Source organism: Elephas maximus, chromosome 22 (assembly GCF_024166365.1).
Source record: "Elephas maximus indicus isolate mEleMax1 chromosome 22, mEleMax1 primary haplotype, whole genome shotgun sequence".
NCBI classification, from domain to species: domain Eukaryota; kingdom Metazoa; phylum Chordata; class Mammalia; order Proboscidea; family Elephantidae; genus Elephas; species Elephas maximus.
In genome coordinates, this window is record NC_064840.1 from 62,553,483 (window position 1) to 62,577,809 (window position 24,327).

At 40.1% G+C, this 24,327-nt stretch overlaps 1 protein-coding gene across 1 annotated transcript in view; it reads right to left on the bottom strand.

Annotated features, from left to right (window-relative positions):
• BAG4 (BAG cochaperone 4) overlaps nucleotides 1–24,327 on the bottom strand; it is a 47,820-nt gene that overhangs the window by 17,082 nt on the left and 6,411 nt on the right. Inside the window, exon 2 of the mRNA XM_049865227.1 lies at nucleotides 11,250–11,357. Within this exon, the coding sequence (XP_049721184.1) occupies nucleotides 11,250–11,357 (108 nt within the window). The remainder of the gene's footprint in view (nucleotides 1–11,249; nucleotides 11,358–24,327) is intronic.

Below are 24,327 nucleotides of genomic sequence, written 5' to 3' on the forward strand. Positions count from 1 at the left end.
TGCTGATGTCATCATCCTCAGACGTCCATTCCCTGCAGTGTTGTAACTTACATACTCGTAAGTCATGAACGACCTGTTTTCTATACTAAACCTAGAGCTTCAATTGCTTGAAAACATGGACCTAAATGCTGATTGCTTTGCAAAGACAGTAGGCAGATTTGGGAAGCGGTGAGATGTTACTGCAAAATACATAAAGAAAAAAAAAAAGGACCATACAGACAACGCTCACTAATTTTCTGACTAGAAACACCATCCCCATTGCCAGGGACAATCCAGATGATCCCGAAACTTCCACAAGTGGAGTTATTACCACACCTGATAAAATGGCAACATCGTCTAACTCTTCTTCATTGTCAGGGTCAATTTTTATGATTTGCGTGTTTTTTATGTATGCATGTATTAAAATGTATCTGTGAGTTTATATGTAATGTTTCCAGCCCCCAGAGACAATAAAGATCACACTTATACTGATAATAAAAAGCAATAATAATGAAAACTAAAAAAACTGAAGTATTCAACTTATGACAGAAACAACTTATGACGTCAGAATGAAACCCCATCATTATTTGGGGACTACCCACACGTGCTCAAGAGAAATGAATACACATGTTCACATGAAAACCTGTACATGAATACTCATATAGTAGCATTATTCATAATAGCTTAAAAGTGGACACAACCTCAATGTCCATCAGCTGATGAATTCGGTAAACTAAATGTGGTGTCCGCACACAATGCAATATTATTCAGCCATAAAAAAGAATGAAGTACTGATAGAGGCTACAGAAATGGATGACGCTGCACTTATCCACTGCTGGTGGGAATGCAAAATGGTACAGCCGTTGTGAAAAAGTGTGGTGGTTCCTGAAAAAAAACTAAAAATAGAAGTACCACATGACCCAGCAATTCCACTCCTAGGTATACACTCAAAAGACTTGAAAGCAGAGACTCAAACAGATATTTGTACACCAATTTTCACTGCAGCACTATTCACAAGAGCCAAAACGTGGAAACAACCTAAATGCCCATCAACAGATGAGTAAGTTAAAAAAATGTGGTAAATACACAATGGAATACCACTCTGCCAATAGGAAAAATGAAGTCTTGATACATGCTACAATATGGATGGAACTTGAAGACATTATGTTTAGAGAAATAAGTCAATCACAAAAGGACAAATATTGTATGGCCTCACTTATATAAAAAGACAGGAAGAGACAAATGTATAGAGACGAAAGTTTATTAGGGGTTACTGGGGCAGGAGGGAGGTGGAAAGACGGTTATTGCTTACAGAGTACTCAGTTTCAGTTTACAGTGATGAAAAAATTATCATTGATTAACTATAGGGTCGCACAGCTGATGAATGTAATCACTATCAATAAGGTATACCCCTGTAAAAAGTTGAACTAGCACTGAATTGTACCTGTAGAAACTGTTGGATTGGCATATGTTCTGCTGTGTATATTCTCAACAACAAAATAAATTATTGAAAAAAAAAAACCTTAAAAACATTAAGATGAAAGAAGCCAGCACAAAAGGCCACATGTCATTCCATTTATATGAAATACCCAGAATAGGGAAATCAAGAGAGATAGCAAATAGATGAGAGGTTGCTAGGGGCTGGGGAAGAAGGGGGAGTCAGGTAACAGGTTTCTTTTTGAGGTGAAGAAAAAGCTCTAGAATTAGATAGTGGTGATGGTTGTAAATCTTGTGAATATACTAAACTAGGGAACTATATATTTAAAAAGGATAAATTTTATGGTATATGAATTATATCTCAATTATGTTATAGAAGCCCTGGTGGTGCAGCAGTTAACAGCTCGGCTGCTAATCAAAAGGTTGGCAGTTTGAATCCACCAGCAGCAAACCATATATATGGGACAGTTCTACTCTGTCCTATAGGGTCGCTATAAGTTGAAAGCAGCTTGATTTGGCTTGGTTTAATGTTATATAAAAAAATAATAATGCATGTTTATGGTCAAATGTAAAAGTCTTCTCTCACAAACACCCGGCCCTGGTTCAACCTATACTACACCAATAGAGTTTCTTTGGTATCCTTTAAGAAATAGTTTTTTGCATTACCAAGGGCAGGAGGGAGGGAGAGGGTAGGAGCCACTCTTTGGGAAATAGCTTTTATTTACGTTAAAGGGAAATAACATAGATTAAGGGAAATGGTTGTATAACATGATTAATACAGTTGATATCACATAAAAAGGCGGAATTGGCAAATATTGAGTTATATATGGGCATACCTCATTTTACTGTGCTCCGCTTTATTGCGTGTTGCAGATACTGCATTTTTTACAAATTGAAGGTTTCTGGCAACCCTGCATCGAGCAAGTCTATTGGCGCCATTTTTCCAACAGCATGTGCTCACTTCCTGTCTCTGTGTCCCATTTTGGTAATTCTCGCAATACTGCAAACTTTTCCGTTATTATTATATCTGTTATGGTGATCTGTGATTAGTGATCTTTGATGTTACTGTTGTAATTGTTTTGAAGCACCATGAACAGCACCCATGTAAGATGGAGAACTTAATCAGTAAATGCCGTGTCTGTTCTGACTGCTCCACTGACTAGCCGTTCCCCCAAACCCTTCATCTCTCTCCTTCTCCTCAGACCTCCCTATTCCCTGAGACACGACCATTTGGCCAGTTAATAACCCCACAATGGCCAGTTAATAACCCCACAATGGCCTCCAAGTGTTCAAGTGAAAGGAAGAGTCAGATGTCTCTTTTTTTAAATCAAAAGCTAGAAATGATTAAGCTTAGTGAGAAAGGCATGTCAAAAGCCGAGACAGGCCAAAAGCTAGGGCTCTCGCACCAAATAGTTAGCCAAGTTGTGAATGCAAAGAAAAACTTCTTGAAGTAAATTAAAAGTGCTACTCCATCCTGTGGAGGAGAAATGAGAAGGCAGAGGGGGTCAGAAGCTGGCTGAATGAACACGAAAATAGAGGGTGGAGAGAAGGAGAGTGCTGTCTCATTAGGGGGAGAGCAACTAGGAGTACATAGCAAGCTGTATATAAATTTTTGTAGGAGAGACTGACTTGATTTGTAAACTTTCACTTAAAGCACAATTAAAAAAACAAAAAAAGTGCTACTCCAGTGAACACACGAATGGTAAGAAAGCGAAACAGCCTTATCGCTGATAAAGAGAAAGTTTGAGTGGTCTGGATAGATATCAAAGCAGCCACAACATTCCCTTAAGCCAAAGCCTAGTTCAGAGCAAGGCCCTAACTTTCTTCAATTCTGTGAAGGCTCAGAGAGGTGAGGAAGCTGCAGAAGAAAAGTTTGATGCTAGCAGAGGTTGGCTCATAAGGTTTAAGGAAAGAAGCCATCTCCATAGCAAAAAAGTGCAAGGTGAAACAGCAAGCCCTGATATAGAAGCTGCAGCAAGTTATTCGGAAGATCTAGCTAAGACGATCGATGAAGGGGCGACAGTAAACAACAGGTTTCCAGTGTAGATGAAACAGCCTCATATTGGAAGAAGATGCCGTCTAAGACTTTCACAGCTGGAGAGGAGGAGTCAATGCCTGGCTTCAGAGCTTCAAAGGACAGGCTGACTCTCTTGTTAGGGGCTAGCAGCTGGTAACTTTAAGTTGAAGGCAGTGCTCATTTACCATTCTGAAAATCCTAGGGCCTTTAAGAATTATGCTAAATCTACCTGGCCTGTGCTCCATAAAGGAAACAACAAAGCCTGGATGACAGTACATCTGTTTACAACATGGTTTACTGAAGATTTTAAGCCCACTGTTGAGACTTACTGCTCAGAAAAAAAGATTCCTTTCAAAGTATCATTGCACATTGACAATGCACCTGGTCACCCAAGAGTTCTGATGGAAGAAATTTCGACTTTCAAGTCTTATTATTTAAGAAATACATTTCATAAGGCTATGGCTACCATAGATAGATAGTGATTCTTCTGATGGATCTGGGTGAAGTAATTTGAAAACCTTCTGGAAAGGATGCTCCATTCTAGGTGCCATTAAGAACATACATGATTCATGAGAGGAGGTCAAAATATCATCAGTAACAGGAGTTTGGAAGAAGTTGATTCCAATGCTCATGGATGACTTTGAAGAGTTCAAGACTTTGGTGGAGGAAGTAACTGCAGATGTGATGGAAACAGCAAGACAACTAGAAGTGGAGCCTGAAGATGTGACTGAATTACTGCAATCTCACAATAATTTAACAGATGAGGAGTTCCTTCTATGGATGAGCGAAGAAAGTGGTTTCTTGAGATGGAATCTACTTCCAGTGAAGATGCTGTGAACATTGCTGAAATGACAACAAAGGATTTAGAATATTACATAAACTTAGCTGATAAAGCAGTGGCAAGGTTTGAGAGGACTGACTCCAATTTTGGAAGTTCTACCGTGGGTAAATGCTCTCAAACAGCATCGCATGCTAGACAAATCTTTCGTGAAAGGAAGAGTCAATCAATGCAGCAAACCTCGTTGATGTATTATTTTAAGAAATTGTCACAGCCACCCCAACCTTCAGCGACCACCACCCTTATCAGTCAACAACCGTGGCCCTCCACCAGCAAAAAGATTACAACTCCCTGAAGGCTCAGGTGATGGTTAGCATTTTTTAGCAATAAAGTATTTTTTAATTAAGATATGTATATTGTTTTTTAGACATAATGCTATAATACATTACAGTACAGTGTAAACATAACTTTTATATGCACTGGAAAACCAAAAAATTTGTGTGACTCACTTTATTGCAATATCTGCTTTACTGCAGTGGTTTGGAACTAAATCCGCAATATCTCCAAGGTATGCCTGTATATTTCTACAAAAAAAAAAGGGCAGCTGCTGATACTCCGTATATTGTTGGGTGCCGTGAAGTCGGTTCCGACTCATAGTGACCCTATGTACAACAGAACCAAACACTGCCTGGTCCTGCACCATCCTCACAATCATTGTTATGCTTGAGCCCATTATTGCACCCACTGTGTCAGTCCAGCGCCTTGAGGGTCTTCCTCTTTTTCGCTGACCCTCTACCAAGCATGATGTCCTTCTCCAGGGACTGATCCCTCCTGAAAACATATCCAAAGTATGTGAGACTAGTCTCACCATCCTTGCTTCTAAGGAGCATTCTGGCTATACTTGTTCCAAAATAAACTTGTTCATTCTTTTAGCAGTCCATGGTATATTCAATATTCTTCACCAACACCACAATTCAAAGGCGTCAATTCTTCTTTGGTTTTCCTTATCACTGTTCGGCTTTCACGTGTATATGAGGCAACCAAAAACACCATGGCTGGGGTCTGGCGCACCTTAGTCTTCAGAGTGACATCTTGGCTTTTCCACACTTTAAAGAGGTCTTTTGCAGCAGATTTGCCCAATGCAATGCCCTCTTTTGATTTCTTGACTGCTACTTCCATGGCTGTTGATTGTGGATCCAAGTAAAATGAAATCCCTGACAAACTTCAGTCTTTCCTCCGTTTATCATGATGTTGCTCACTGGTCCAGTTGTGAGGATTTTTGTTTTCTTTATGCTGAGGTGCAATCCATACTGAAGGCTGTGGTCTTTGATCTTCACCGGTAAGTGCTTCAAGTCCTCTTCACTTTCAGCAAGCAAGGTTGTGTCATCTGCATATTGCTAGTTGTTAATGAGTCTTCCTCCAATCTTGATGCCCCGTTCTTCTTCATAGAGTCCAGCTTCTTAGATTTGCTCAGCATACAGACTGAATAGGTATGGTGAAAGAATACAACCCTGACACACACATTTCCTGACTTTAAACCACGCAGTATCCCCTTTGTTCTGTTCGAATGGCTGCCTTTTGACCTATGGACAGGTTCCTCATGAGCACAATTAAGTGTCCTGGAATTCCCATTCTTTGCGATGTTATACATAATATGATCTACACAGTCGAATGCCTTTGCATAGTCAATAAAACACAGGTAAACATCTTTCTGGTATTCTCTGCTTTCAGCCAGGATCCATCTGACATCAGCAATGATATCCCTAGTTCCACATCCTCTTCTGAATCCAGCTTGAATTTCTGGCAGTTCCCTGTTGATATACTGTTGCAGCCACTTTTGAACGATCTTCAGCAAAATTTTACTTGCATTTGATATTGATGATATTGTTCTATAATTTCCACATTTGGTTGGATCATCTTTCTGGAGAACAGGCATAAATTTGGATCTCTTCCAGTCAGCTGGCCAGGTAGCTGTCTTCCAAATTTCTTGGCATAGACAAGTGAGCACTTCCAGCGCTGCATATGTTTGCTGAAACATCTCAATCGGTATTCCATCAATTCTTGGAGCCTTATTTTTGCCAATGCCTTCAGTGCAGCGTGGACTTCTTCCTTCACTGCCATCAGTTCCTGATCATATGCCACCTCCTGGAGTGGCTGAACATCAACCAATTCTTTTTGGTATAGCGACTCTGTGTGCTCCATCCATCTTCTTTTGATGCTTCCTCCATCATTTAATATTTTCCCCCACAGAATCCTGCACTATTGCAACTCAAGGCTTGAATTTTTTCTTCAGTTCTTTCAGTTTGAGAAATGCTCAGAGTGTTCTTCCCTTTTGGTCTCCTATTTCCAGCTCTTTGCACATGTCATTATAGTACTTCACTCTATCTTCTTGAGCTGCCCTTTGAAATCTTTTACATCATCGTTTCCTCCTTTTGCTTTAGCTACTCGATGTTCAAAAGCAAGTTTCAGAATCTCTTCTGACATTTATTTTGGTCCTTTCTTTTTAATGACCTCTTGGTTTCTTTATGTATGATGTCCTGGTCTTCTTTCGTTATTACTGTTCCTATATTTACAACCAAACATTTCGTGGGATTTTTTTTTTTTTTTTTTGGTCAGAGGCTTAAGATCATGCTTTTGTGGGACATTCCAATCAACTGGCCTAGTATCAATTTTAGTGCTTCTGTTTACTGTGTAGTGCCTGGGGTCTTAAAAGCTTGCTAAGGTACAACAACTGGTCTCTATTAACCTGGAGCAGCAGAGGAAGGAGTGTCAGGATTTGGAGGAAGAAATGGACTATGTGTGTAATTGCCTCCGTGAACAGCTGCCTGCTTTGCCATGAAACGAGAACTGGATGGTGCCCTGCTACCATTACTCAATGTTTTTATCAAAGTTTCTAATGAAGGATCCTGATCAAAAGGGTGAAAATGTAGAAGAGACCCTCAAATTTTCACACAATCCTGACTTTCTGGAGCCACTGAGGCCAGATGACACCCCAAAACTATTGTCCTGAGGAAATCCCTAAACCTTAAAGTGAAACTATCCCCTGAAGTCATCTTTAAACCAAATAGTTTAGCTTAATTAGAAAAAAAAAAGTCTTCCTTGAGCATTGTGTCCTTTTAAAAAATCGTATGTGATCAAATTGACAACAGCAACTTGAAAGGTTAGATGAGAAGCTTACGAAGCAGTGAGTTTGTGTTAATGAGGGTGAAGTAATTTAGAAAAGGATATCAAGAAAGGTGGTACAACTTGAAGAACATAATCAATGTCACTAAATTGGCATATGGAAAGTATTGAATTGGTATATTATGTTTTGCTATTTTTTTTTTATGTATATCTTCACCAAAAATTAAAAGAAAAAAACAAATATTCTTTACAAACATAAGCATGTCTTTATATATCTGTATAATTTTAAAGACAAATGAAACCATGCTATATATACTATTCAGGCCTCCCTTCCCCCTCAATTTATCTTAGACATCATTCTACAGCAATAATATAGATCAACCTCACTCTTTTTAACAGCTACATAATATTCCCCTGTATGGGTTTACCAAACTTTAATACATTTTAAAACTTTTCAGTGCGTTAAAAAATCTTAGGTTATATGAACAGATTTTTTTTCCCTACAAATTTTGTGCTCTTTCCCTTTCCACGCACCTCTACAAAGTAGAGACGGAAGAGCTTCCCAGCACCAAAGTGAAATTACAGGGCCAAACCACAAGCATATAGCACTTAGCAACAACAATGCCTACTTCTCAACTTCAGTCACAGAAATAGGGATGACACCAGTAAAATGGAAGTTTATGATAAGTGGTTACATAATCTTTTTTTTTTAACGTTTATTATCTCTAATCAATATCATCCTAAAGTTCCTATATATATATATAAACATTATGGAAAACCAATTACATGTATATTTTCCTTAAGTAAAACAAGCAAATTTTGTTCTAACTTTAATAAAAATTCTCCTAGCTTAAACGCAATCTAAAAGGATTACATCAACAAATAATGAAGAAAAAAAGGGAACATGATGCTTTTTTAAAAATGAATTAATTATTCAAGTCCATAAAGAACCTTATTTCCATTATTTTGGCCTCCGTATCACTGGTAAATTAGAACAGAATTGAACTCAGTATTTGAGAATTTGCAATCCATCAGGAGAATCAGATCAGTATAGTTTATGGTAGTCAGTCTTAACACTAAATTCTGCAGAGAATGTCAGTTTATCGAGAATTCTGACCTGGATATAAAATTCTGCAGACTCACTTGAACACTGCTTAAATACAACTGCTAAAAAAAGTATATAGTGCAAGTATGCATTTTTAAAAATGATAGAAATATGCTAGCTACATAAAAAAAAAAATGGAAGAAAATATACAAACCTGACAATTATTGCTTTGTTAGGCAGAATTATGGGTGACTTTAAAAAAAACTCCCCATTGGTAAAACCATTTTGAAGAGTAATTTGGCTATAATAGCAAAAAAATAAAATTAAAAAACAAAACAAACACACCAAAGATGTCCAGGCAGCTAAGAGATACATGAGGAAATGCTCACAGTCATTAGTCATTAACCACCCAGTGCCGTCATTAGATAAATGCAAATCAAAACTACAATGAGATACTATCTCACCCCAACAAGGCTAGCATTAATTCAGAAAACATAAAATAATAAATGTTGGAGAGGTTTTGGAGACACTGGAACACTTCTGCACTGCTGATGGGAATGTAAGATGGTACAACCACTTTGGAAATCGATTTGCCGCTTCCTTAAAAAGCTAGAAATAGAACTACCATACGGTCCAGCACTCCCACTCCTTGGAATATATCCTAAAGAAATAAGAGCTGTCACATGAATAGATATATGCACACCCATGTTTACTGCAGCACTGTTCACAACAGCAAAAAGATGGAAACAACGTAGGTGCCCATCAACAGACGAATGTATACACAAATTATGGTATATTCACACAGTGGAATACCACACAAAATGATAAAGAACAATGATGAACCTGCAAAACATCTCATAACATGGATGAATCTGGAAGACATGCTGAGTGAAATTAGTCACAAAATGACAAATATTGTATGAGACCACTATTATAAGAACTCAAGAAAAGGTTTAAACACAGAAGAAAACATTCCTTGATGGTTATGAGGGAGGGAGAAGGTATTCACTAACTAGATAAAAAAAATAAATAAATAAAAAATAATTATCTTAGGTAAAGGGAAGGGCAACACACAATACAGGAGAAGTCAGCACAACTGGACTAAACCAAAGGCTAAGAAGTTTCCTGAATACCATCAAACATTTAAAGGGACAGAGTAGCAGGAGTGGGGGTCGGGAGACCATGGTTTCAGGGGACATCTAGGTCAACTGGCATAACAAAGCTTATTAAGAAAACATTCTGCATCCCCATTTGGTGAGTGGCATCTGGGGTCTTAAAAGCTTGTGAATGGCCATCTAAGATGCATCAATTTGTCTCAACCCACCTGAAGCAAAGGAGAATGAAGAACACCAGAGACACTTGGAAAATATTAGCCCAAGAGACAAAAAGGGCCACATAAACCAGAGACTCCATCAGCCTAAGACCAGAAGAACTAGACCACCAATGACCGCCCTGACAGCGAACACAACAGAGAGTCCCTGACAGAGCAGGAGGAAAGTGGGGTGCAAAGCTCAAATTGAGTAAAAAGACCAGACTTAATGGTCCAAGACTGGAGGAACCCCAGAACACATGGCTCCTGTAATCTCTGTTAACCCAGAACTAAAACCATTCCCTAAGCCAACTCTTCAGACAAGTATTAGACTGAACTATAAGAAATAAAATGATACTCGTGAAGAGTGTGCTTCTTAGTTCAAGTAGTTACATGAGACTAAATGGGCAGCTCCTGTCGGGAGGCGAGATGAGAAGGCAGAAAGAGACGGGAGCTGGTCGAATGGATACGGGAAATCCAGGGTAGAAAGGAGTGTGCTGTCACATTATAGGAATAGCAACTAGGGGCCCATAACAATGTGTGTGTAAATTTTTGTATAAGAAACTAACTTGAGCTGTAAACTTTCACTTAAAGCACAATTTAAAAAAAACAATTTGACTATATCTAATAAAGATGTCATGGCTTAAATTGTGTCCCCCCAAAATACATGTTGTAAATCCTAACTCCACAGTTTGAATCCACCAGGCACTCCTTGGAAGCCCTATGGGGCAGTTCTACTGTGTCCTATAGGGTCCGCATGAGTAGGGATTGACTCGATGGCAATGGGTTTTTTTTTTTTTATACCTGTGGAGGAACCCTGGTTGTGCAGTGGTTTAGAGCGGCTGGTAGATTTTTGTATGAGAAACTAACTTGAGGTATAAACTTTCACCGAAAGCACAATGAAAAAAGAAAAACTTCAGGGAGCAATTAGTCCAAAGGACTAATGGACCACGTGAAACACAGACTACATGACCCCGAGACTAGAACTAGATGGTGCCCAGCTGCCACTCTGACTGGGATTACAATAGAGGGTCCCTGACACGGCAGGAAAAAATGTAGAACAAATGTCAAATTCACAGAAAAAGACCGGAATTACTGGTCTGACAGAGATTGGCTGAACCCCAAAAAATATGGCCCCCAGACAACACTGTAACTCAGACTTGAAGCTATTCCCAAAGCTCACCTTTCAGGCAAAGATTAGGCAGGCCTGTAAGACGAACAATAACACATGTGAGGAACGTGCTTCTTAAACCAACCAAGTATACAAGAGCAAATGGGCAACACCTGCCCGGCAACAAAGATGAGAAGGCCAGAGGGGACAGGAAAACTGGACAAACAGACATGGTGAACCAGAGGTGGAAGGGTAAAGGGGGAGAGTGCTGACACAATGCAGGATTGCAACCAGTGCCATAAAACAATTAGTGTATACATTTTTGAATGAGAAACGAATTTGCCCTATAAATTTCACCTAAATCACAATTAAAAAAAAAAGGGAATGTAACCAGTTTAAACAAAAAGAAAAGAAAGACTTCAGAAAGTGTCCGTCCATTTTAGACCATACCTGGCCTTGCAATTCCGGTCTTACGGGATATGTACTTGGGTAAGGAGCTGTAGTTCGGGCAGGAGAATTCCAATAGCTAGAATTGTAGCTGGAGTATGGTGGCTGCTCCTATAGAAAAAAGGAAAACAGGCACACTTTAAATAGTGCTTTTATATCGTTCTGACATGTTAAGAGGCAAGTATAAATTTTAGTAAAAAGCAATAGACAAAAAGCAATAGAACCCCACTATAAAACCACTCATTATTAAGTCGATATAAACATATTCCATAATAAACCACATGCCTTGAACAAAGCAATTATTGACTAGTAAAAGCCTGTTCTTACATACTAGTCTAATGCCACCACATGAAATGATACACAGTAAAACCTGCAAAAGTCGGAACCTGTGTAAGGCAGAAACCTGTCAGAGAAGGAAAACGCAAATACTTTCCACTAAAACAAGTGATAGAAAAGTGGTAAGATGCACCGTATGAAGGGTGGAAAACTTGGGAGACCTGGAAAAACAGGGCAATCCTGGCGAGTTCCAGCTCTCACAGGTATCACTGGGTAAAGAATTCTACCATGTTAAGATGACTAGATGGAAACCCTGGCGGTGTAGTGGTTAAGTGCTACGGCTGCTAGCCAAAGGGTTGGCAGTTCGAATCCACCAGGCACTCCTTGGAAGCCCTATAGGGCAATTCTACCCTGTCCTATAGGGTCGCTATGAGTCAGAATCGACTCGATGGCACTGGGGTTTTTAAGATGATTAGACCTTGAAAACATTACGCTGAGTGAAATCAGTCAGTCACAAAAGAACAAATATTGTATTATCCCACTTAAATGAAATATCTAGAATGGTAAGCATATAGAGACCAATGTTTATTAGTGGTTTCCAGGGGTGGGAGGGAAGAAGGGGGAAAGAAGACAACACTTAGTGGGCACTGAGCTCCTGTTTAGGGTGGTGGAAAAATTCAGAAACAGTCATGGTCATGGTTGAACAACATAATGAACCTATGTAAGATCACTGAACTGTACATGTAAAAATTATGGCAAATGAGTAGGTTTATGCTGACTGGGGGCGAACAACTCAGAAAAGGCCGGTGAGAGTGGCTGCACGGCTTGAACAATGTAATCAATGTCACCGAATTGTACATGTAGAAACTGTGGAATTTGTGTATGTCCTGCTGTGTATATTCTCAACAACAACAAAAAAAAAAGATTGTAGCAAATGTTTTGTTACCTATATATTTACCACACACACACCCAAAGATGATTAGCAAAACCGGAGACCTTAGATTCCCTTTCTCTCCAATGACCCTTCCTATCAGTACTAATTTAATTAGTGCGAACAATTATGGTTCTTTACTAATATTGAGTATTCACTTACCTCAACAACTTTGGAAGATGTTACTACTAAAGTTTACTTAAAGCACATGTATTTTTAATACTCCACTTCTTTCCTTTGCCACACTCTCGTTTTTTCTTTTTTTCATCCACCACGCATCTGTCAGTTTGTCATACTCCGGTGACTTGAGTGCTGCTATGATGCTGGAAGCTATGCCACTGTTATTTCAAATACCAACAGGGTCACCCATGCTGGACAGGTCTCAATGGAGCTTCCAGAGTAAGACTAGGAAGAAGAACCTGGTGGTCTACTTCTGAAAAAAGCTGACCACTGAAACCCTTATGAATAGTAGCAGAACACTGTCTGGTATAGTCCTGGAAGATGAGCCACTCAGGTTGGAAGGCAACCAAAATACGACTGGAGAAGCGCAGCCTTCTCAAAATAGAGTCAATCTTAAGGACATGGATGGAGTAAAGCTTTCGAGACCTTCATTTGCTGATGTGGCACAACTCAAAATGAGAAGAAACAGCTGCAAACATCCACTAATAATCGGAACATGGAATGTACTAAGTAATCTAGGAAAACTGGAAGTTGTCAAAAACAAAATAAAATGCATAAACATCAACATTCTAGGCATTAATGCGCTGAAATGGACTGGTATTGGCCATTATGAGTTGGACAATCATATGGTCTACTATTCTGGGAATGACAAATTGAAAAGGAATGGCACTGCATTAATCATTAAAAACAACATTTCTGCATCCCACTTTGAGATGTGGCGTCTGGGGTCTTAAATGCTAACAAGCGGCCATCTAAGATGCATCAATTGGTCTCAACCCACCTGGAGCAACGGAGAATGAAGAACACCAAGGTCACACGACAACTAAGAGCCCAAGAGACAGAAAGGGCCACATGACCCAGAGACCTGCATCATCCTGAGACCAGAAGAACTAGTTGGTGCCCGGCCACAATCGATGACTGCCCTGACAGGGAGCACAACAGAGAACCCCTGAGGGAGCAGAAGATCAGTGGGATGCAGACCCCAAATTCTCATAAAAAGACCATACTTAATGGTCTGACTGTGACTAGAGGAATCCCGGCGGTCATGGTCTCCAAACCTTCTGTTGGCACAGGACAGGAACCATCCCCGAAGACAACTCATCAGACATGAAAGGGACTGGACAGTGGGTAGGAGAGAGATGCTGATGAAGAGTGAGCTAATTATATCAGGCGGACACTTGAGACTGTGTTGGCATCTCCTGTCTGGAGGGGGGAATGGGAGGATAGAGAGAGTTGGAAGCTGACAAAATTGTCACGAAAGGAGAGACTGGAAGGGCTGACTCATTAGGGGGAGAGCAAGTGGGAGTACAGAGTAAGATGTATATAAACTTATATGTGACAGTCTGACTTGATTTGTAAACGTTCACTTGAAGCTCAATAAAAGTTAATAAAAAAATTTAAAAAAAAACGCCACTATAAACAGTCACGTACAACTTTTTGTGTGGACATGTTTTCATTTCTCTTAGGTATATACCTAGGAGTGGAATTACTGGGTCATACGGTAAGTCTATGTTTAACCATTTGAAGAACTGTCAGACTATTTTCCAAGACCACTGCACCATTCTACATTCCTAGGGCAGTATATAAGAGTTCTGATTTCTCTACACCCTCATCAACACTTGTTATTATCTGACTTTTTTATTACAGCCATCCTAGGGGGCAGTGGTCATTCAGTGGTAGAATTCTCACCTTCCATATTGGAGACCTGAGTTCAGTTCCCAGCCAAGGCATCGTAAGCACAGTCACCAACTGTCCGTCGGTGGAGGCACGGTGCTGCTACAGTGCTGAACAGGTTTCAGTGGAGCCTCTAGGCTAAAACGGACTAGGAAGAAAGGCCTGGTAATCTACTTCTGAAATCAGCCAATGACAATCCTATGATCACAATGGTCCCATCCCATTTCGCATGGACTCAATGGCAGCTAACAACAACAGGGACTGTGAAGTTTTATCTCATTACGGTTTTTATTTGCATTTCCCTAATGACTATGAAGAATGGGGCATCAGGACTGGAGGAAGACTCATTAACAACCTGCGTTATGCAGATGACACAACCTTGCTTGCTGAAAGTGAAGAGGACTTGAAGCACTTACTAATGAAGATCAAAGACCACAGCCTTCAGTATGGATTACATCTCAACATAAAGAAAAGAAAAATCCCCACAACTGGACCAAGAAGCAACATCACAATAAACGGAGAAAAGATTGAAGTTGTTAAGGATTTCATTTTGCTTGGATCCACAATCAACAGCCATGGAAGCAGCAGTCGAGAAATCAGAAGATGCACTGCATTGGGCAAATCTGCTGCAAAGGACCTCTTCAAAGTGTTGAAGAGCAAAGATGTCACCTTGAAGACTAAGGTGCACCTGACCCAAGGCCTGGTATTTTCAATCGCATCATGTGCATACGAAAGATGGACAATGAATAAGGAAGACCAAAGATCTGACAGCTTTGAATGGTGGTGTTGGCAAAGAATATTGAATATACCATGTACTGCCAAGAGAATGAACAAATCTGTCTTGGACGAAGTACAACCAGAATGCTCCTTAGAAGCAAGGATGGAGAGACTGCGTCTTACATACTTTGGACATGTTGTCAGGAGGGATCAGTCTCTGGAGAAGGACATTATGCTTGGTAAAGTATAAGGTCAGTGGAAAAGAGGAAGACCCTCAACAAAATGGATTGACACAGTGGGTGCAACAGTGGGGTCAAGCATAACAGTGATTGGGAGCATGCATGGCCAAGGACCAGGCAGTGTTTCATTCTGTGGTATATAGGGTCGCTATAGGTTGGAACCAACTAGATGGCAGCTAACAACAAAAACAACTAACGGGAGCCATAGTGGCATAGCAGTTAAGAGCTATGGCTGCTACCCAAAAGGTCAACAGTTCAAATCCACAAGCCGCTCCTTGGAAATCCTATGAGGCAATTCTACTCTGTCCTACAGGACTGCCGAGTCAGAACTGACTTGACAGCACCTAACAACAACAACTAACAATGCTGAGCATCTTGCGATGGTGCTTGTTGGCTACGTGTAATTCTTCTTTGGAGAAATGTATATTCAGATCCTTTACCCATTGTTTGAGTTAGGTAATCTGTCTTTTTATTCTATTAAGTTGTAAGAGTTCTGTATATAAGCTGAATACAAGTCCCTTATCAAATATATGATATAAAGTGTGTCTCCTGGAGACAGCATATATCATGCTATCCCAAAGTAGAGCGTTCCTATAAAACCATTCAGAGGCCAAAGTGGCATAAAACAAAGAATTACCACTAATTTATATGGGGAAAATTTTTCAGCATTCCCAGACCAAAAAATAACCAACCAATCACACCAAATAACACATAAAACTCGGGTGGGAGCTGTGGAGGATGGTCCTCGCAGAGCAGGCTGCCCAGGGACCAGTGGAGTGTGCCCAGGGGCCACTGGGCAAGGGGGTGGCAGGCACCGCAGAGGACCCGGAGCTGGAGGATGAGGAGGAGGAAGGAGTGGCGGCGGAAGAAGGCGAGGAGGAGATGGTCGCATCAGGGAGAGGAGCTGCTGGGTTTTCTCACCAGGTTTGCTTCCCAGCCCCACCAGCCTGGACTATAGCACCCTGGACCGCAACCCGGGCCTGCGGCCCCCTTCAAACACGTCACACTTCAAGTTTCCAGTCTACTGCACCCCCAAAGCTACCAAGACGATCGCGGGGGACTGGCACCAATCTAGCATGGCTAACCTGGTTTTCACCTACTGAGCCCACCATCAGTGGGGCGCGCACCCCCCCAACCAGCTGTTTACATATAGGAATGCTAGTTTTGCTTTTACATCTTCTTTCCAAAAAGCGAAAATCCTCTTCCGGTTTCTTTTGGTTAGTGAAAACAGGTCCTAAGCAGGTCTTTTGTAAAAGCGAAATGGCGTAAGGCAAACTCTAAGCGGGGGAAACCTGTAGCTGGATCTTGTTTTTTTAATCTGGTTCAGTAATCTCTACATTTTGACTATATTGTCTAATCCATTCACAGTCAATGTTATCGATACAGTTGGCTTTAAATCTGCCATTTTACCTTTGTTTTCTCTGTCTCATGTCTTCCCCCCCCATTCCTCCTTTACTTTCTTTTGTATAAAGTATTTTTTAATGTAGCCTTTTAATTTCTTTAACGATTTTTTTTTTACTATTTCCGTTTTTTTTTTTTAGTGGTTGCTAAAGATGCTAATGCTGCTATAGTTATTTTTTTAGCGGTTGAGATGCTACCATGTACATCTTACTGACCAGAATCAGATTTATGCTAACTTTTTTTTTTTTAATTCCAGTGAGATACAAAAATGTTGCCCCTATATAGCTCTATTCCCTTTTCCTCCTCTTTGCGACATTGTTATACATATTACATCTCTAAATGTTACAAATGGAATATTACATTGTTATAATTATTACCTTATATAATTTTGTTTTTGAAAGAAGCTGAGAGAAGAGAGCGCAAAGAGATATCTATAGCTTTTGTTATATTAACCTTCCTGGTTATCATTTCTGGATCTCCTGGTTGTTCCTGTTGTTCAAGTTCTCATCTGGAGTAGCTTCCTTAGCCCAATACGCTTTTGCTACCACCCACCTCCTTATGCAGTTATTAGCAAATATATTATACTTCTACATGTTATGGGCCCAATTATACACGATGCACGTATTCTATACAACTGCTTTTTAAATCAGCTAAGAAAGAAAAAATAGGCATTTATACTGTCTTTTATAATTACATAAGTTACCATTTCTCGTGATCTTTGTTATTTCATGTGGACTCAAATAACTGTCTGGGGTCACTTGCTTTTAGCCGGAAGAATTTCTTTTATTATTTCTTGTAAGGTAGGTCTGCTAGCAACAAATTCTGTTTTTGTTCAGCTGGGAATGTCTTTATTTTGCCTTCATTTTTTGAAAGACAGCTTTGCTGGATACAGGATGCTTGGTTGACATTTCCGACCCCCCTCCCTTTGAGAACTTTGAACATGTTGTCCCTCTCCCTGCCTTCTGCTTCCATTGTTTCTGGTGAGAACTCAGCTGTTAATCTTATCAGGGTTTTCTTGTAAGGTCATTTTACTTTTGCTGCTTTCGATATTGTCTTACTTGTCTTTGGCTTTCAGCATTTTTACTATGACGTGCTGTGGCTTTCTTGTGTTTACCCTATCTGGAGTTTTTTGAGCTTCCTGGATGTACAGATTAACATTTTACAGTGAAATGGTTTAGTTTTCAGCCACCATTTCTTCAAAATTTTTTGTTTCTTTTTCTTTTTCCTCTCCTTTTGGTACTCCCATTACACATAGGTTGGTGCACTTAATGGTGTCCTACATTTTTTTGAGGCTGTGTTCATTTTCTTCGTTCTTTTTTTCTCTCTGTTCTTTGGATAATGTTCTCTGTCCATCTATCCTCAAGTTTATAATTCTTTCTTCTACCAGTTCAAAACACTGTTGAGCCTCTCTAGTAAATTTTTTCATTTCAGTAACTTTTCAACTTCAGAATTTCCACTTAGTTCCTCTCTATAATTTCTATCTCTTCAATGACATTCTCATTTGATGTAACTGGTCATCATACCTAAGGAGCCTGGTGGGACAGTGGTTAAGCACTCAGCTGCTAACCAAAAAGTCAGCAGTTCAAACCCACCAGCACTTCATGGGAGAAAGATGTGGCACTCTGCTTCTGTAAAGACTTACAACCCTGGAAACCCAACGGAGCAGTTCTACTCTGTCCTATAGGGTTGCTATGAGTTGGAATCGACTGGATGGCAATGGGTTTCAGGTCATCGTACCTTCCTTTACTTCTTTAATCATGGTTTTCTTTAGTTCTCTGAACATATTTATAATGTATGTTAAATCTGACCATTTTTGATAATCTATTTTTTTTTTTTTTTATTACAGCAACTTCAAATCCGCCAGGCACTCCTTGGGAACTCTATGGGGCAGTTCTACTCTGTCCTATAGGGTCACTATGAGTTGGAATTGACTCGATGGCACTGGGTTTGTTTTTTGGTTTTATTACAGCAACTCTAGGTACTGGTCTCCCCTCTCTGGGGCTTGTTATTGTCATTTGCTTGTTTATTTAATTACTGGCGGGATTATTTTAGTGAAGTCTAATCTACCAGTCTCCCCTCCCTCCACACTCCCTCCCCCACAGTATGAGGCCTCTGATGTTGCTCCTGAGGGGGCACAGCCTTCAGTATGCCCACAGTCACACCACGATGACAATGGTTTTGACAGGGCTCTCCTTCTTTGACTGCCTCTTTCCCTGACCACACCCAGCTATAAAGCTCCAACAATCGCTGGCTGATTTCATGACTGTTTTCAACAATGCCCTGTGGCAACTGCTTCACAGACTGATCCAATGAAACTGAAGCTCCTCTGAAGGGATTAGGAAACCCTGGTGGTATAGTGGTTAAGAGCTATGGCTGCTAACCAAAAGGTTGGCAGTTCAGATCCACCAGGTGCTCCTTGGAAACTCTATAGGGCAGTTCTACTCTGTCCTATAGGGTCACTATGGGTTGGAATCGACTTGATGGCAATGGGTTCTGAAGGGATTAGAAACCCTGGTGGTGTAGTGGTTAAGAGCTACAACTGCTAACCAGGTCAGCAGTTTGAATCCACCAGGTACTCCTTGGAAACTCTATGGGGCAGTTCTACTCTGTCCGATAGGGTTGCTATGAGTCAGAATCCACTCAACTTGATGGCAACAGGTTTGGTTTTTTCTTTAGTCTGAAGGGACAGTTCCAAGTTTAGTGTTTGATATTTATTCTGACTTCAGGAGGACTCCTCCCAGCTGTCTCTTTCCTGGGTTACTACTGGCAAACTAGCTGCTTTATAGTTTAGCCTGTTATCTCCAATAAGTGTACCAATCTCCAGCCTTTCACCACAACTTCCATTGTTATTCAGGCTCTGGAGCTGGAGGTGAGGACACTAGCATACTTCTGAGAGACACTCCTACTTTAGGAGATAAGCATTGGGAGTGGGAGGCAGGGGGCAGGCAGCAGGCTCAAGTCTTCTCAGCTTGTCTTTCCCAGCATGGAACCTTATGAGCCAGGGCAGGGGCCATCAGGGCCCCAGTATTTTCAGCGGCACCATGCCCAAAATAGAGCCTTCATCCCTTGAGTGGGAGCTGGGCGGTACATACCAGCCCCACCTCTTGACCACACTCTCCTGGAACTTAGTCTCAGTAAAAGGGAGCTGAGGGCAAGATGAGAAATCCTGATATCGTCTCCTCTGGAGAAGAGAGCCCTCCAACTGAGAGCTGGAAGGAGACAGAGCCCTGTGTTTTGGCTGTACCAGTCTGGAGTAGAGTTTCTGTCTTGTTGAACTGGGGTGTGGGTAGGGGGGAAGGAGTGGTCTTGGTTTAAATACCACTGACTGTCATTGTTATTACTGAGTTTTAGTAGATTTTCTTGGATAAATGCTTCTTCATCTGCTGTATGCTCTTAGGACCATTTCTAGAGACTTTAAATGGTTGTTTTTAAAATCATTTTCACCAGTTTTGCTGGGGAAAGTGGAAGCTGTCATTATTTTGAACACATATATATATTATTGTAAGATTGGGCGAATATTTTTAATTACTTTAATAGTTATGAACCAAGAGTTTGCATATAAAAGTGATACATAAAATCACAGAAGTAAAAGTCCTATCATGGTAAATTTGAATATACGTATGAACTCATTTATTTTTCTATTTTAAAAATACTTTATAGCTCACCTTTTAAGTAGTAAAAAAGTCTAGAAACAATGACAACTCAATAGCAATTAGTACACCTAGTACCCAGTAATAACTTCTGTATCAGTTACTAGTTGCCCTGGTTGCATAGTGGTTAAGAACTCGAATGCTAACCAGAAGGTCAGCAGTTCAAATCTACCAGCTGCTCCTTGGAAACGCTATGGGGACGTTCTACTCTATCCTATAGGGTCACCTGTAGGTCACCATCTGTTATTAAGCTATTGTCCCTCAAATCCAAACATACCACTCTGTATTTCGTTTTGTGATGCAGGGCCATGAATCTGCAAAGTCCCTGGGTGGTATAAATAATTAATGTGCTCAGCTGCTAACCAGAAGTTTGGAGGTTCCGATCTACCCAGAAGCTCCTCCGAAGAAAGTTCTGGCCATCTATTTCTGGAAAAGTAGCCATTAATAACCCTACGGAGCCCAGCTCCGCTCTGACACACCAGGGCGCGCCACGCTGACATCTGCTCAGTGGCAACTGGTCGCCAGCCTGCCTCCTGTTTGGTTCCGTCAGCAGGGGGCGCCAGGCTGGCCGAGGGGAAGAACTGACCCGTTCCTTCCTGTTTGTTTACCGTTCCTGTCCGTCAGCCCAGCAATGCCCTTTACCCCGGCAACAGGAGTCAGCTCCTGTCTCCAGCTCCTTGTGGCTGTCCCGGAACCCCCTCAAGGCTATCTGGGCCAGCCAAGCAGTGCTTCCTTCCGGGTGCCGGCATCACCAGGCCCTTCTTCCAGATTTCCAAGTTCTAATAACCCGAATCTCTCGCCTTTATTCCCCCAGATCCAGGAGTTGTAGTGCTTCCTGCAGTTACCTCCATTTTACCTTTTCGGATCCCCAATACCCGTTTAACTAATTTCATCAACTAAACTTTCTCTATTAAAAGAACTAACAGGGTCACTGTTTTCTTGCCTGGGTCCTTCCTTACTTACACAGCTTGTAAATATAATTCTCCATTAAAATATATATATACACACACACAAACCAAGGTTTCTTAAAGGTATAGTAGATTATATATTTGTGACAGAACATATACAAAATGAGCCTGAGACACCTTGTTATACGAGAAATCAAGGAAACTATCAAAAATCAGTGGGTCATGTCAAAGGACTTACAAGTCAACAAAAAGTAGCTTCCATTAGCAAAATATGAGATCATTTAAACATCGAAAAGAATAGCTGCAATTGAGTAAAACTGAATATATACATATTAAGACCAATGAATTCATAACAATATTTTTTAAAAAGGAGAAACACAACTCCTTTTCTGTAATTTCAATGGGGCTTAGAGATGAATGGAAATTAAGTCTTCCATTTTATCCTAGACATCTTTTTTTTTTTTTTTTTTTAAAGCTGGATCAATATCTATGTCTTGATTGTGGTTGTAGTTTACATGACTGTATCTGTCAAGGCTCACAGAACTGTACTCTAAAAAGGGTGAATTTTGCTGTATGTAAATTATAGTAAAAAGAAAAAAAGATCGTCTTCAATGAAGCTGTAAAAATTATTAATTTCATTAAGTCTTAAAAAAAAAAAGCTGTCTTCATCTCCTAAGTCCTTTTGGACAAAATAGGACAAATCTAAAAATATCCCCAGTAACAATGAAAGTCTGCCAGCACCACACCCCTAACAGGACACTAATTCTAGGAAACAGCAATTCGTTTCATAGGAAGCTGTTGGAAGTTAAACTCTGTTCTACAAACTAAGCTGCCATTTTTATCATGTGCCTAACTCTTTCCAAACTGTTTATTAGTTATGTGAAATACAAACTAGACTAAGATGATAAAAGGTTTTCACAAATGTTAATAATGTGACTTAAAACTTTTATGACAAAGAAAATTTGATTAAAATTATGCTACAGGATAATTAATTTATTAATCTTCTCTCTTGAGAAGTACCTAAATCTCAGAGGAAGGCTTGAATCAATGCCTTTCCTTTTTACCTGAGAACTAAATAATGATATAAGAAGTGAATCTATGATTAAACTTACAAAGTGGCTTACCAACATGACCCCCAAAAATAACTCCAAACCCAAACAAATCTAACAGCAAAGGCATTTCAGTTGTGATGGTACCATATATACCCCATTTACAGATGTGCTTCTATTTTTAAAAAGAATTGGAGAAAGATAATTACAAGAATATATAACAAATCATTTTATAGTTATATATTCCACTGCATGCTCTTATATTAACCATCACCACAAATTTTTATTTTCATTATCATTTGGGTCTCTTTGATGTTACCCTGCAATTCCTCCTTTCCCTTAGCACCTATTCCAAACATTTACCATATGAAGTTCCAGCTGATCCCATCCTGCTGCCCTTACTCTCAGATGACCCAGACACCTACTTCATCAAGAGAGGAAACCAATAACCAGAAACGCCTTCAATGTCCCCCGCCTCCAACTCTCAACTTTTCTCCCTTCATTCTCAGAAAAGGTTTCTCAATTCTTTTCCTCACTGCTTAACCCCATTCTCCCCCCAAAACATACTCAATCCTTCTGTTCGCATCTTTTCTTTTTTTAAAATCTACTAGCTCGTTCTCCTGCTTACATATTCAAGCTTCCTAATCCTAAAAGATCTTCCCTTAATCCTGGAGGATTTACTAACAAACTTCTCGAAGTATACTTTATACTAGTTATCTTTTCATCCAAACTTTCCATTCATTAATTTAATACTATTTTAAATTCCTACCGCTGAAATCAACAGTATCTTTTTTATTGACAAATTCAACAACTTCCTTTCAGTTCTCATATGATTTACCTCCAAAATAATTGTGTCCTTGCTTGGTTTGCAATGCACAACTCCTGATTTTTCTACTGTCTTCCCAAGTATTCTCTCTCACTGTCTTCTTTTGGACCCTTTCTCCGCCCCCTACTTTAGGCCCTCAAAGATATTCCCTGGCAATATTACCCACTTTGGTAATTGAGTTATGGGTATACTTGATGATTCTTAAATCATTATCTCCATCCCCCATCTCACTCCCCAGCCCCAGACTGTTGTTTTGTTCCCAGAGACAACTTCACCCAGTCGCCACAATGACTCTAAAATTCAACATTAAAAAGAAAAAACCAAAAACAGAAAATTACAAACCTCTCTGTAATCAATCCCATACAATGCAGCCAGAGTTTGGCACACGGTAACCACCATGACTATCCGGTTTCCAGTAGAAATGAAATCAAGACAGCACAAAAACCCTTAACAAGTTTATTTTTTTTAAGCTCCGTCTCTTATCCAACCACGAGTCCCTGGGTGGTACAAATGGTTTGCTCTCAACTACTAACCTAACAGGTTGGCAGTTCAAACCCACCCAGCAGTGTTGTGGAAGAACGTCCTGGCAATCTGTTTCAGTAAAGACTACAGCCAAGAAAATCCTATGGAGCAGTTACACTCTGTAACGCGTGGGGTCACCAGGAGTTGGAATCGACTCAACAGCAACGGGTTATGTGGGCTCTTAAGCAATCACTAGCTCCTCTGGTATAAAATTCATCTGCCCCTAAAAACCTGTTCCCCTTCCGTTTCATTCCTATTACGTAAAATACCAAAACCTTAGAATCATCTTCTGTTCCTTCCTCATCCCTTACTCCCAAGGGCTACAGTTTCAGTGTTCCCAATTCTACCTTCAAAAATGTCTTTCAGATCTATGCAACCTATTTTGAAATGCGTAAAAAAAAAAAAAGGATGGATAGATAGATAGATATGTGATAAAGCAAATATGTATAGTAAAATGCTAATTATAGCATCTAGGTAGTGAGTACATGTGTTCACCGTACAATTCTTTCAACTCTTTTATACTTGAAATTTTTAAATAAAATATTGAAGAAAAAAAAAAGGTCTCTACATTCTGCCTTGAGTACTATGCTCTTTCAAGAACTATTTATACCAGCACAAACTGACAACAGCAACTCAAAAGACCTACAGGTACCTCGGGGGCAGTGGGTTTATGTTAATGGGGAAGGGACAACTCAGGAGGGTAAGAAT